Source organism: Apostichopus japonicus, chromosome 6, assembly GCF_037975245.1.
Source record: "Apostichopus japonicus isolate 1M-3 chromosome 6, ASM3797524v1, whole genome shotgun sequence".
NCBI classification, from domain to species: Eukaryota; Metazoa; Echinodermata; class Holothuroidea; order Aspidochirotida; family Stichopodidae; genus Apostichopus; species Apostichopus japonicus.
Genome location: NC_092566.1, coordinates 14532202 through 14546414, shown reverse-complemented (window position 1 = coordinate 14546414; position 14213 = coordinate 14532202). Strand labels below are relative to the sequence as shown.

General features: G+C 38.3%; 1 protein-coding gene across 5 annotated transcripts in view; it reads left to right on the top strand.

The window, feature by feature from the left end:
• LOC139969062 (uncharacterized) overlaps positions 1-14213 on the top strand; it is a 115656-nt gene that overhangs the window by 89924 nt on the left and 11519 nt on the right. For all 5 annotated transcript variants that reach the window (XM_071973807.1, XM_071973805.1, XM_071973806.1 and 2 more), the window contains 12 exons: positions 418-571; positions 1059-1220; positions 1687-2048; positions 3012-3208; positions 4453-4597; positions 5055-5175; positions 5901-6034; positions 7008-7236; positions 8228-8421; positions 9493-9660; positions 10776-11003; positions 13146-13316. In XM_071973807.1, coding sequence (XP_071829908.1) covers positions 418-571; positions 1059-1220; positions 1687-2048; positions 3012-3208; positions 4453-4597; positions 5055-5175; positions 5901-6034; positions 7008-7236; positions 8228-8421; positions 9493-9660; positions 10776-11003; positions 13146-13316 — 2265 coding nt within the window. The remainder of the gene's footprint in view (positions 1-417; positions 572-1058; positions 1221-1686; positions 2049-3011; positions 3209-4452; positions 4598-5054; positions 5176-5900; positions 6035-7007; positions 7237-8227; positions 8422-9492; positions 9661-10775; positions 11004-13145; positions 13317-14213) is intronic.

The window sequence follows — 14213 nt, the reverse complement described above, 5'->3', positions numbered from 1 at the left end:
ACATTATATTACTGAAACATTTCTACATGATTCCAGTGATAATTTCTGAGAAAAGCACCTGTTGACGAGAAGTTACCGGTAGTTGCTTCAACCAGAAAATAATGATGACTTAATTTGAGAAGAAGTAAGTGTGAATGAAAAGCTGCAGTAAGTGTACACCCACTCTAAACCAACCATCTGGTACACATTTATGAGCAAGTTATGATGGGCTGTAGGAACACACGCTCTTTCTATGAAGTATGGTAAAATAGTCACAAGGGGTGGGGGTGGGGAGAGGGGGATGGCAGAATGCACTGCTATCAGCATTCACAATTCATTTTCCAGCCGTCGTACAGCGTCATGCTAAGATTATGGTAATAATGTAGAACGGTGACGTCATACAACAGTGACAGTTATGTTTGGTTTTGTCTTTGACAGGCATAAATTGTGAAATTGACATAAATGAGTGTCTACCGAATCCATGCTTGAACCAAGCCAGCTGTGTGGATGCTGTGGCATCATATGCATGTATCTGTCAACCTGGTTACACAGGAACGAACTGTGAAGTCGAAATCGATGAATGTGAAGACCAGTAAGAACACCTTTCATCTTATATAAGACCATGTCAAACACTTAAATGTTCTAGTCTGCAAGCATACCTGTTGAGACTATTTTCAATTTTTTTTTTGGGGGGGGGGGGTAAAGAAAGCTGTATACAGGCCTGGGTAATGTCTGGATAACATCTAGTCCTTGCAAAGTCTTAATTTTGTCCAAGAGTGAACTTATATTTTGTAGAAGTTGTTGTGAGTTTTCAAAGTTGTACTATAAAACAATATGTTATAAGCAATGGAATGAGCAAACTTAAAAATGAAATTAATTGCACCGAAATAAAATACACCATTAAAAAAAAGACAACAGGGAATCAGCGATATTTAACCACAAGGAAAATGAAATGGATCTGAATATTAAATTTGTTCTTTAGTCAAATGTAAAATAGGACGAGATCCATAACAATTCCATAATAAGAACATGAACGGCTTCAATTAAATCTTGCAAGCGCAATCTTTTTCCCTTTTCAGCCGTTGTGAGAATGGTGCCACTTGCATTGATCTCCTCAATCGATACGCCTGTGAGTGTGTGTTTGGTCACGAGGGGGAACTGTGCGATGTCGTGACAGACTACTGTGCGTCTAATCCGTGTGCAGAAGGGAGTTCTTGTCTGGCTCGGATAGGTGGATTTAGGTGAGTTTACAATTAACTCTCAATTGAAACTGTCATGCAACAGTGGGAGAAGAGAAAATGTACTTTTTTTTGGTATCATACACACTCTGTCTGGTCTGTTTGCAAGAACGTTGTCGACAATGATAAATTTTTCTACTTTTAAGGTAAATTTTTTAATGTTAATTTTTTTTGTTTATATTTCTATTTGCTTTTTATATAGTGCTTTATACCAGCGATAGGTCTCAAAGCGCTTTACAGATGTTATATTACCCCTGGTCAATAAAATATTATACTGCGCCCAATGACAAGTTACCTCACAGGTACCAGAGTGTGGTGGCCAATTGATTAAAATTAAATTAAAAAATTGATTAAAATTAAGTTAACAAAATTAAATTAAATTAAATTATCACTGACAGTATTCGTTATTTCCTGGCAACGATGGCGATGATCGTGTGCTCGATTTTATAGCCGACTTCTCTCCCCACAGCTGTTTGTGTCCCGATTGGTTGACTGGAGATCTATGCGAAGAAAACGTAGACAGATGTCTGGGCAGTCCCTGCCAACATGGCTCCACATGCGTTGACGGTGTAGCTGCAGGGTACCGTTGTTTGTGTACAATCGGTTATATCGGTCTCCACTGTCAAACTGACCTCGACGATTGTCACACCCAGCCTTGTCATCATGGTGGCAGCTGTGTTGACCTGGTAAACGGTTACACATGTCAGTGTCCGGAGGGCTACTCGGGGACATTATGCGAAGAGAATATCGATGATTGCTCGGATCACAGTTGCATCAACGGAGCAAGCTGCGTCGATGGTGTTGCCAGCTATCACTGTAACTGCTCTCAGGGTAAGAGATTATGTCTCAAATCTGGGTTTTCTCTACGTTTTAGGGTCTAAGACAACCATGTTGATAATATTTGATCTATTTAAAGATGATTCAGATTGTTGGAAGACATGAAGGATGTAATAAACAGCATTAATTGTTTCTACGATGAAAGATACATAAAGCGTTTTGAATTGAAGGAATATGATCAGCTTGAGCATAGCTGACCACTTCAGGTCCTCATAGAATATTCTAGCAATTTCTGTTTGTATATAAGATTCACGGAAAAAATGCCCATTGTTTAGCACTATGTAGCTGCTTTAATATTCCTTTGTAGGTGAGGAGTACTTTGTAGCGTTAGAACTGTTAGATCACTGTAGTGAGAAATAAGATGTGACTTCTACTGTAGAAGTGGTCCAGCCCTGTCCATGTTAACCCTTACTTAGACTGACAAATAATACCTCTGTCAATTAGTATATGCGATCACACAGGATCACAGTAGAAACAAAACAACTAAGCACTCGTGAACTTGAGTGAGAAACCAATTTCACATGTAAAATCACATATTTTACACATATCTAAAATGTATGGAAACCTGTAGATTTTGACACTTGTGACAGGGTTGGTAAATATGTGTTTCCACCCTGCTGCAAACAACAGATATTAACCCAACCCAAGAATAGTACAGTACTGCATAGTGGCAATTAGTTCGCATGTTCTCACACACTGAATTTCTTAGCACAGGTTCCTGAGTCAACCTGTGTTTCCCAGTTACAACCTGTGGCTATGTGTGACGAGGGGCAAAAACTGGCACATCCATGTCATTCTGTTTCAAAATCAAAATTTTTCATACAAAATAAATAAATGAAATAAATAAATGAAATACCCTGGTATTTCCAGGGACTTTGACATGTTTTCGGTAACTGAATGCAATTCAGCAATGTTTGTGACATTGTGTATTAAAAGTTGGTTGAATTCACTCCATAGATTGGATGGGGCAGTTTTGTGAAGAGTTCATTCCATGTCAGAGGAATCCTTGCAATAACGGCGGAGTTTGTGGAGAAGATGGAGGTATCCGTTACTGCTCTTGTCTTCTCGGTTTCTCCGGTTCACTCTGCGAAGAAAACATTGATGACTGTATCGGGTCAGCGAGATGTGAGAATGGAGGTGAATGCATTGACTTGGTAAGTCTCATTTCATCCGGTCTGAAGAATGCATCAGTTCATGAAATTAGTGCTTAAATTTAAATGTAGTCGTCATAAAAGCTACATCATCAAATCTGCAGTGTTTCCAAACAATGAGGGGCATTACGATCTTCCCTGCCTACAGCAAATACCACCCGAGTCCCCTGTTTTTGGCCAAAAACAGGGGAGATTGAATATCTACCCGAGTTGGTAATGCTAGCCACTCCTCTGTGCATGTTCATCATTAAACACACAGTGTACTATTTCAGTGGTCCAGCCAAATTTGTCTTCACACAGGAAAGTAGTGCTGGCCATTAGAGCACTTGTGTTTACAATCATACGGTGGCTGGTCAATTAATTAGGTGTGCTCAAGGATGGATTCTAATAATGGAATTTGGGGTAGTTTATGCTATCAAGTATCAACCATTAAGTGCTCGAGTGAATTCGAGGAGGACTGTTATTCTATAGGCAGGCTTGACCATTGTGGGGGGAAAGTTTAATTTTTCAATCTGGAATTTCATCCTTTCTGTAGAACACAGGATTAAAATGGATTGGTGATTGGTATTAATAAGAGCTTTGAAGTCTGCAGATGTTGAAAATGATAACCTTGTCACAACAAGTTGCAGGGCAGATTTTTATGGATTTTTTGCTGGTTGTCTGTCTGACAACCAAAAGTTATTTTTGTTGTTGTCTGAATGGCATATGTGGTTGTTGGAGAAAAAAATGATCAAAATAACAAAAGATTGACCACTATGCACAATTTAGGAGAGATGTGTGGGGTTGGTGAATATAACAGCAATATGTAAACTGAAGGAGAGATGTGTAGGTTTGCTGAACAGACACCAGCGTTCGGACATTTAACACTCGCCTTCTCTTGGATATCATAGGCCAGCAACTAGATTTGTTTTATTTTAGGATCTCCAAAGTGATAGGAAATTGACACCAGTTTAACATTTTTACCTATTTAAGGGTATTTACAGCTACAATGCAATCTGACCTTGATGTCAACAAAAAGTTGTGTGCCGGACGACTACCAAATCTAATTTAAGTCGTCCAAATTTCATCGGACTACAACTTTGCCCTGAAGTTGTGGTGGTAATTTGGTTTGTGATGACTGAGCCCAAGTCGGTATAAATTAAAGAAAGGAGGAGAAATTGTAACTATCCATTGTCAATTCATTACCCTTTGAAACAATAACTATGATAAATTGAAGAAAGTGCTGATATTTCTGGACTTATTTACAGGTCAACGATTACTTTTGTGAATGCAGAGAAGGTTTCTCCGGCGACCACTGTGAAATGGATGGAGACGACTGTGTAGATGAACCGTGTTATAATCACGCAACGTGTGTCGACGGTCTGGCGTCCTTTGCCTGCCTCTGCCCTCCAGGTTAGTGCAAATGGGACAATTCTACTAAAAGAATCAGTACAGGTTGACGATAATACCAGTCTGGATCCTGTCATGAGTTGATTAAGACATTACCAAAAATGTTTCGACATCATTGGAATTAAAATCCCATAAATATGTGAATTGTGTAGTTTCACTAGACACGGTTTATATCACACAGAGTTCAAGTACAATTTTGAAAATTCCATGCAATATACTTATTGAGTGTGAATATTGTACTGTAAATATGACCAGAAAAGCTAAATGAAAGAATCATTGAAAATGAAATAAAACTGTTATTAATTCATTAATTACTAACCCATTCATCTGTGCGTTCCAATGAATCACATCGCCTAGCAGATGACCCCTGCACACTTTATCCCAGCCTATTGCTACGACGATAAAAAGCAGTATGATCACTGGCTCATATCTCTATCGAAACCAACATTTCTGTTTCCAGCCTTTTCTGGAGAACTTTGTGAAGAATTTATAAATCCGTGTGAAGTGCAGCCCTGCCGTAACGGTGGCTCCTGCTACAACTTTGGTCTTACTTCAGTTTGTGAATGCCGAGCCGGATTCTAGTAAGTAATAACCATCCTTGCAGGTCATCATTAAGAAGGATATATTAAGATAATGTGGGCAGTGTGGATTTGATCGGGGGGGGGGGGCGGGTGGTAGGCTTCGGGATTTTCCCCTTGGATGCTAGGAAGAATTTGTTATTTCAGGGCAATGCAGGGATAGAATGAGATAATGTGACTGGGAAGTTTGGGGTTGAGGGGAGAATTGAAGGCTCTTTAACTGTTGACCAGGAAGTACCAGCTGCTTAGGTCGTACAATCATATGATGTGGAAAGATTGGATTCGGATGGTATTTAAGTCTTGCTCTTTTGTGCACTCCTGGATACTAGGAAGCTCTTCCGAAGTTCAGTATATTGGTACAATTAAGGAGTTGGGGTGTGGTGGAAGGAGGGGGGGGGTCTGTGGGCAGCTTGCATGATATCTGATGCCAGTAAATTGTCAGTCATTGTTTCCAGTCAGTTCTATTGAGTAACTGTTGCTTCAGGTCAATACACATGGGTACATGGGGGAAGAAAGTTAAGATTTTTACAAAAATGAGTCAAAAGCAAGTTATTGGCCTACATTGCTAAAAGACACTGCCATGCAGGCAATCATCAAATCTTGAAACTCGTATCGTCCATGCACAAAGCTCTCTAGTCTAACCAAAGGCAGACATGTCCTATATACCTACCACTATGATCGTAAGCAGTTCTTTTTCATTTTACAACACTTGACTCCTTGATTTTCAGTGGCGACCGTTGTGAGCATGAGACCAACGAATGTCAAAGTTCTCCCTGTCAAAATTCTGGATTCTGTGTTGACCACGTTGATGGCTATGAGTGCCTGTGTCTTCCGGCATTTACAGGAACAGACTGCCAGACCAGTGAGTTTACAGATGAGGTTGCATTGTTGACAAATCCATGGTTATCAGTAATTTTATTGGGGGGGTGGGGGACGGGGGTCAGGTGGGATCGAGGAAGGACCAGTTGTGCAAAGAAAAGAGATGGATGGGAGATTGACAGCCCACAATTTGTCCTGGTGTTTGATGATGTTGAGGGGACTATTTAGGATTAAACTAGGTGAATACAAGTGTAATAAGAAAATTGTAATCTACGCTTTTCCCAAAAAATTGGCTAAAATGGCTTTCATAATAATTCTCTCGAGGATCATTATTTAAGTTATTTGTATTGTGACTGACGAGCTGGAGTGAGATCAATCCCATCGTTTTTCTTCCCAGGCCCTGGTTTAATTCTATCATCGCCAAAGGTTTCTTTGTATTCGATACTAAAATGCTTTGCAAAAGCTTGCAGGATTCTCATCCAAGTAACAAACCTACGAGATAAAATTGTCACCATGTATAAACTGGTCCCAAAATAGATCTTGATGGCATCTTTTGTTAGGGTACAGGGCATTCCTTTTTGTGACAAGATTTCAAATCCAAATATTTTTGGTCTCTTTCATAACCACACAAATGAAGCTGATTTTAGTTCAACAACTTATGGACATGGACAATACTATTTCTATACTATCTAGATACATGCTTTGCATTTCACAGTGGGATAAATGGCAAGTAATTAATTGATAAATAAATTAATAAATTAATTAATGGTGTCCCAGTATCACACTGATTGAAATAGCAATAACAAAATATCTTGAAGCGTTGTTTATAATCGTACTTTGAATAATAAATCTGATTTTCTCTTAATTCAGAACTACCTGAAATATCTTGAAGAGTTGTTTATAATCGTACTTTAAATGATAAATCTGATTTCTCTTAATTCAGAACTACCTGAAATATCTTGAAGAGTTGTTTATAATCGTACTTTAAATGATAAATCTGATTTATCTTAATTCAGAACTACCTGGAGATGCAGACCTGAAATTCGAGACATCTGGAGGAGCGGATATGTTGTTTCTCGACGGTATCTATGAAGAATTCGACTTCACTTTTCTCAAACTGGGCTACTGGTTCAGAGCGACCGGCCACGCCGGAGACTTTGTACTCTTTGAGTATACACCTATCAATGCAACTGAAGCGGACTTGAAAGTATACAATGTCTCACATATAAAGGTGGAATTGTTTGGGTGAGATTGCCAGTAAAACCATCTAAAGTACCATCTAACCATCTAAAGTAATATTTAGAAAAACGCTAAAACAAAGAAGTAATTTCTCAGCATTGATACATCGTTTATATTGTATGTTATTAATTATTCCTTATTAAGACATTAATTATATTTTCATTTATGTATATATGTTTTTTTTTTTCTTTGGGAGTCCTTTACCTTGTTAAGCCTGTATTGGCTTTTTAGAGGACTTCCCTCCACATTTATATATTTATTATCTTTGGAAAATCAAATAAATCAAATCAAATTATCCTCTCAATAGTTGTAGTAGTAGTAGTAGTAGTGGAATGGTTTGGGTGTATGCTAAATTGTTATCCCCTAATCTGGACTAGTTACAGATTCCTAGTTTGTGCATTTGGTCTCGCTTCGATCAGAAATGGAATTCAATTCAGCCTTTAGTTTTCTACTTTCTTCCTGTACGTGAAGATGATCGGACATTCTACAAAAATTTGTCCGTACAATAATTATCTTTTCCTCTCACATGGCGTTGGTTAGTAAACCTTACTTTTACTTTCATGTTGAGCTGCATGGCTATAGGATCTGATATGAAGTGACCCTATAAGACATTCCAGGTTTTTTTCAAATTCATTATGTGTATGCTCCTTGTGAAGGAAGAAAAAATAATATTTCCCACGCCTGTTATCGTATTCTTTGGATCTCCGGAAATTCCATGCGCGTAAATGAATGCTACTAGAGCAAAACTTAAAAAAACTGACAGATCATTGAAAGATGAAAATGTCTATCTGTTGAATTCCATATACTTTCAATCTCCATTACAGTTACATTTTATCCATGTGAAAGTTTGTCATTTGAGGTACCATATTTGTATCTCAAGAAATCGTCAGAGACATAAGGCATCTAGTTGAAGTCTTGCTAATGTACTGCCACATTCCGACATTTAGGTCTGTATCTGTGTGGTAGCATCTCAAAGATTCACTTTTCATTCTTCCAGAAACGAGACGTTTGAACTTGATCGAGATCTAAGTGATGGCCAGTGGCATAACCTGGTGGTGACAGCTTTCCCAGATGAGAAGATTGAAATCTCTCTCGACGGGGAGTTTGTAGAAAACAGGACCTTGCCCGTAGCTGGGATTTACTTTCAGCTAGGAGGAAGTGCCCGAATAGGATTCACAGAGGGTGAAAATGGTATGAGGCTCTTATCTATTTTTCATGAAATTCTAACAATGTTCACAAGATTGTTACAATGATTATTAGGAGACCTTTGCATCACTTTGCCTTTCACTATGCTTTATAGTAAGGTGATGAAGATGTCCTCAATGAGTGGATCAAGTATGGGGCAGTGAGAGAAGATTATTGATCCATAACAGCAGTGGCCTTGAAGGCAGGTATTTGATTTAGGTAGGGTAAGCAGCAATGTGGGAGAAGGGTAAATGTCTGGTAACTTATTATAGACTTATTACAGACTTATTACAGACTTATCACAGACTTATTACAGACTTATTATAGTCTGGTAACTTATTATAGTCTAGACCTCGCATCAGGTAGCTATCCGATTTACAGTTTTAGCTCATTTGGGGTTTTTGTTGCCATATGGAAGATTTTTCCCGGCTGAAAACACCCCACCTCACATTAGCTGGTCAGCTGGCTTCAAACCTCTTGGACAGATGCTGGGTTTCATTGCTTCTGAAGAGAATTAGCTGTTTTGTTTTAGAACATAACTTGTGAACCTCTCCTTGTGATCAATATTCCTTTGACTTGTCAAGTAAATAAAATGAAATAAGCTGCAGCATGACAAACAGCTGTGACACCTATGGGTTTAATATGTTCAGGAACTGAAGGTTCAATTTAAGCACTCAGTTTGCGATGACAAATGAACTGTTCATCGTAAATAACGGGTACCCTTGGCTAGGAAACTATGATGTTGTCACTTCCCTTGTTTGAAATGTCAATTTGAATGTCAATTTGGAAATGTCAATTGTAAATGTCAGTTTTGTTTTAGAATTCTGTTAAACATTAGGACCTCGCAAGACACATAACTTTCAAAATTTGTACATGTCGCCCTCATTAGAATCACAGTAGAAGTCAAATTGCATTGGCTAGTGCCTCCTGCCACTTCTCACTCATAGGCTGATGAAATAAACAGATGTTGTTTTGCTATGTTGTTACTTTTGAATTATATGGCGTGACCTTCATATGGTCTTGTCTGGATTCTCTCATATATTTGGCAATATTCCTTGCTCATGTTCAATTCTACAGTTGCAGAAGTTCTTGTTTCTGGAGCTCACCTCTGGAGTTACGAAGTTGGAGAGACCTTCACCCAATGTCAGCCTGATGATTCGGGAGATGTGCTGGCCTGGGAACAAATACTAGCCATGTCTCAGAGAGGCAATGCTAGACTCCCGTTAACACCGTCAGTGTGTGACGGTATAGATTGATCACATTTACATAATATTTTGTCCCTCTCTGGCCTAACAACCTTAGCAGGCTCACTTTTCTGTTATGATGCTGGACAGTGCTTTCCATCCAGAATCAAGAAAAGAATCAAATTTCAGAAACAGTGATTTACATCTTTGACACAAAGCTCAGTAGCAAACACAGATTACTGTGATGATTATTGAAGTTCCCTATAGTGCACATTTTTTTTTTTTTTTTTTTGCCATCTTTTATTCAAACTTTGAATTCAATGTACAATTTTGTATTTCCATTTTGGTAAATAATCAATAGCTATTTCTTAAATAGCGACCATAATTGTGAAAATTAAAGTGATCGATTAACCAATTGTATTAGATTAATATGACTCGAAATATATAATAAACATTCCCACGTAGCAGATAATCAAGGTATAACTGAATCAGGACAAATAAATAGTGACTCCGAAAACCTAAACATCAAAAAGAGAAGAACAACTAGAAAATGTTGCGTAAAGGTTATTGTAAGAAATGGGAGAGCGAGTGGTGCACACTGTTGATGTTTCTTCTCATAGACCCTATTAGATGCCTGATCTGTGTATTCCTCTTTAATTAATCCCTTTCAGACGAATAGAGCAAAACACAACAGAAATCAATTCTGAAATATAATATGCCACACTCTACATCCTTGCACTATCACTACTGACCATAGTAGTTGACCTTCACTTCATTATCAAAGGGTTGCATGATCACGTTATGTGTATGGCATGCTCAGTATTAACTAAATTCAGACTTACCCTGCTGCGTGCATTCGTTTGTACATGTCTTAGGTCAGTGTTACCTCCTTAATCATGAGGACCTGTCCATAAAGTAGTTCACACTTTGACATGTGACCTGTAACATGATTGTGACACATGATTGTGACACATGATTATGTACATGTGTGAAATGTTACATAGGTAAAATGTCCCATCATGATGTGTCGCATTGCGATGTACGGTCAAACTCTTGTACATATGATATGTCAGATCTCAAAAGTTTGCTAAGCAAGATAGACTTATTTCAACAATCATATTGCCATTAGAATAGCTTTGCACGTTTTATCATGATCATCCGTTCTTCTTCTTGCAGATGTTAACAGTTGTCAGGAGAACCCCTGTGGAGGGACATGCGTTGATACATTGGATGGTTACTATTGTATCTGCCCTGAGGGATACACGGGGGATCTCTGTGAATACTGGATAGATTTCTGCCTGGAACATTACTGTCAGAATGATGCATCGTGCGTTAGCACCGCAAACAACTTCACATGCCTATGTCCTGACCACTTCACTGGTCCCATCTGTGAAATTCCAATCGGTGAGTGTTTGAATCCTTCATTCCAGAATTTACTTACGTTAGAAATAGCGGTCCGTTTCAAAGTTGTCATATTTCACGATTTTGGAGTAGCCTTTGCCACGAGGCAATGCAGGGCAAATATTCAGTGGTATGTCTAAGACAACCAAAGGTCTGTCCAGACAACCAAAGTCAAAGGTCAAATGATCAATTGGTATCACCCTTCACGACTTTTGTGATTCTTAAATCAAATTTGAAATATAGCTGATAGGCAAGAGATCTACCGGAAAGGGAGTTTTACTTGCCAAAGCTGATGTTCTATTCACCAACCTACACATTCTCCTACAGAGTATTTATTGGTTGTTTTCTGTGATTTTGCTACACAGTAAAAATAGCTAGCAGCGCCAGCTCTTCTAATCAGCTCCTTAAGATTTAAAAAGGTTTTTGGAAATAAAGTTAATTTTACTTGGGGGTTGTGGTCAAGTGGTTAAGGCAGTAGACTTGTGATCTAAGTATTACAGGTTTGAGCCCTGGCCAGATCATTGCATTGTGTCCTTGGGCAAGGCACTTTATCTCCATTGCCTCTCTTCACCCAGGTGTATAAATGGGGACTTGCGAGGTGACTTGTAAATATAGTTGTGTGCGCCGGTTTGTGGCTGCACCCTATGGGAATTCCCCCAAGGGTGCTGTGGTGCCCCAGGAGAGATTGTTTGAATTGTGCACACTTTGGTGTGTAGGTGTGACAAGTTACCAATGACCAGGGTTAAGTACAGCGTGGCGAGACTTTATTGTAAGTTGCGCTATATAATAACTGTTAATTATTATTATTATTATTACTACTTGGAGAGTTTTGGATGTTTCACTACTGATTATATATGCTGTTCTGATCAGTTTGGAATTGATTATTTGATATCTGATCCCGGAATTTCAGCTGAATATTTGACAAAAAAGTTTAAGACTTTTTAACCTTACTAGTGTTAAGAAAATGCATACAGGTACATGCGATCCAAGGAATTATCTGGTTCGATTCCAGCCTTATTCATTAAGTTGTGTCCTTGGGCAAGATGCTTTATCTCATTTGCCTCTCTCCACCCAGGGGTTGTTAAATGGGTACCTGTGATGTAACTTGTCATTGGGCACAGTATATAACTGCAGCCGCCTGGAGGGATTGTCTCTGGGACAGGTTATCATTGACCAGGGCTAATATAACGTCTGTAAAGCCCTTTGAGACCTATGGCTGGTATAAAGGACTAGGGCCTATATAAAAATTGAATGTTATTATTATTATAATTACTTTTTTTGGAAAAACTAACAAAATTTGCAGTTCTGATGACTAAAAAGATATTTCCTAAAATTTTGTCCTGCATTCAATGGAATATTTATGGATACCAATTGAAGGGTGGGGGGGGGGAATGGGGGACACATGTTGCAGTATACCTTAGAGTGACCACTTCCACATGTGTGATGCAGCATGAGATATGTTTTTTTCAAAAGAAAACATTATTACATCTCAACGAAAATGTTATGTTATAGCTTGGTTTGTTGTATATAGAACACATTGCGCTTAGATGTTTTGATGCGAGGAACATTTCTTAGCAACTCTGGCTATGCCTGAAATGCACAAGTACATATTTAATGTTTGCATCAAAGTTCCTGGGTTTATGAAGTTTCTTACTGTACATAAGAATGCATGAACTGCTATGTAAACATCTTGAAATTTGTGTAGCTAAACATTGATTTTGAATTTATACCATATAATACAAGATAAATTGTTATTGGATGTTGTGGGCCTCTTAAGACCAATATTTTTTGCCATCCACATGTTACACAAATTGTTTGGCAAAACATTAAATTAAGTTACAAATTGGGTTAAGACTACTCTTTGTATATTGGAAAATTAAACCAACACTGCATTGGGCTGCATGAAATCATGCCAATTATTTTAACTCGGGGCTCGTTGTCAACTTGAAGCCCATCCCATTATTATTCCTCCATGCTACGTTGTATTCTGTGAGATTTTATAACCTAGATTCCTGTTCCAGTCTCTCTGTGTTAAAAAGTTGAAGGTTTTTAGTCTAAGGCCTTCTCACACTACAGTAAAACAGCTAGCACTATTTCCTCACATTTTCTACAATCTTCTGATATACTGTTCCTCTTGTTTTACAGTGACTGGGGGATGGAGTGATTGGTCTTTATGGAGTGACTGCAATGTTACATGTGGAAATGGAACTCACACCAGAGAGAGACATTGCAATAATCCTATCCCTGCGAACGGAGGAGCCGATTGCCAAGGTCCATCATCCGAGGTCAAAGCATGTCATAATGGTACCTGCCCGGGTGAGAGAACAACTATTACTTAACTTAATTTATGTATTTTAGATCCTCCTGCAAGCAGGAACTCATGAGGAAGCCTCATTGGCTTATCAAAGCCGCAAGCCAACCGAAGTCAGTCTCTTACATTCATATTTAACGTCCATGATTATGAATTGCCAATTTTCAACAACTCTGTAACTGGACGACATACATTAATCTTGGAGTAACTCGAACCGGGGACCTTATGATTGGAAGGCACAGGCGTTAACCGCTGACACTCCATACTTAACTAATAAGCATGTTCATTATCAGTTGTCTGCTACACAGTTATATAGTTAGGTGGAATTTTGCTGTGACATGATTCATCTGTATTGAATAAGGCTGTAATAATTAATAAATGTTCAAACATTTATACTCGACCTGTGACAGACGAAAACCTGAGTAAGTAAATATTTTAGCCCTACTCAACAGTTGTGGTCATATAAACCATCTGCATTAGGCACAGTGACTTGATTTATTGCACTTGCTTATACAACTACATATAATGAGCACAGGGGTTCAGAGATATTTTAGCTTGCACCTTTTTGCTTTGGATTAAAGCTAAACATATATTGCAAACAGACTACCACAGGTCAAATTCAATATTGATTGAATGAGATTACATTCCCACTCCTTGTTACTTTAAAAGAACTCCAATAGACTATTGACTCACTTTCCATATAGCAATTAAGTGACTTACTTTACATGTATTAGTCTCAAGAATTCACCAATGAATACAGCTTTGACTGTAGGAGTTAGTATTTCCCCATGTTAGGTATTAATTGTGATTGTGTAGAAAATCGGAGATGTTTGTAAAACAGATTTCTATCAGCTTTCGGAATCAGTATTTTAATAATCTTTCCTATATTTTTGGTTTCATCT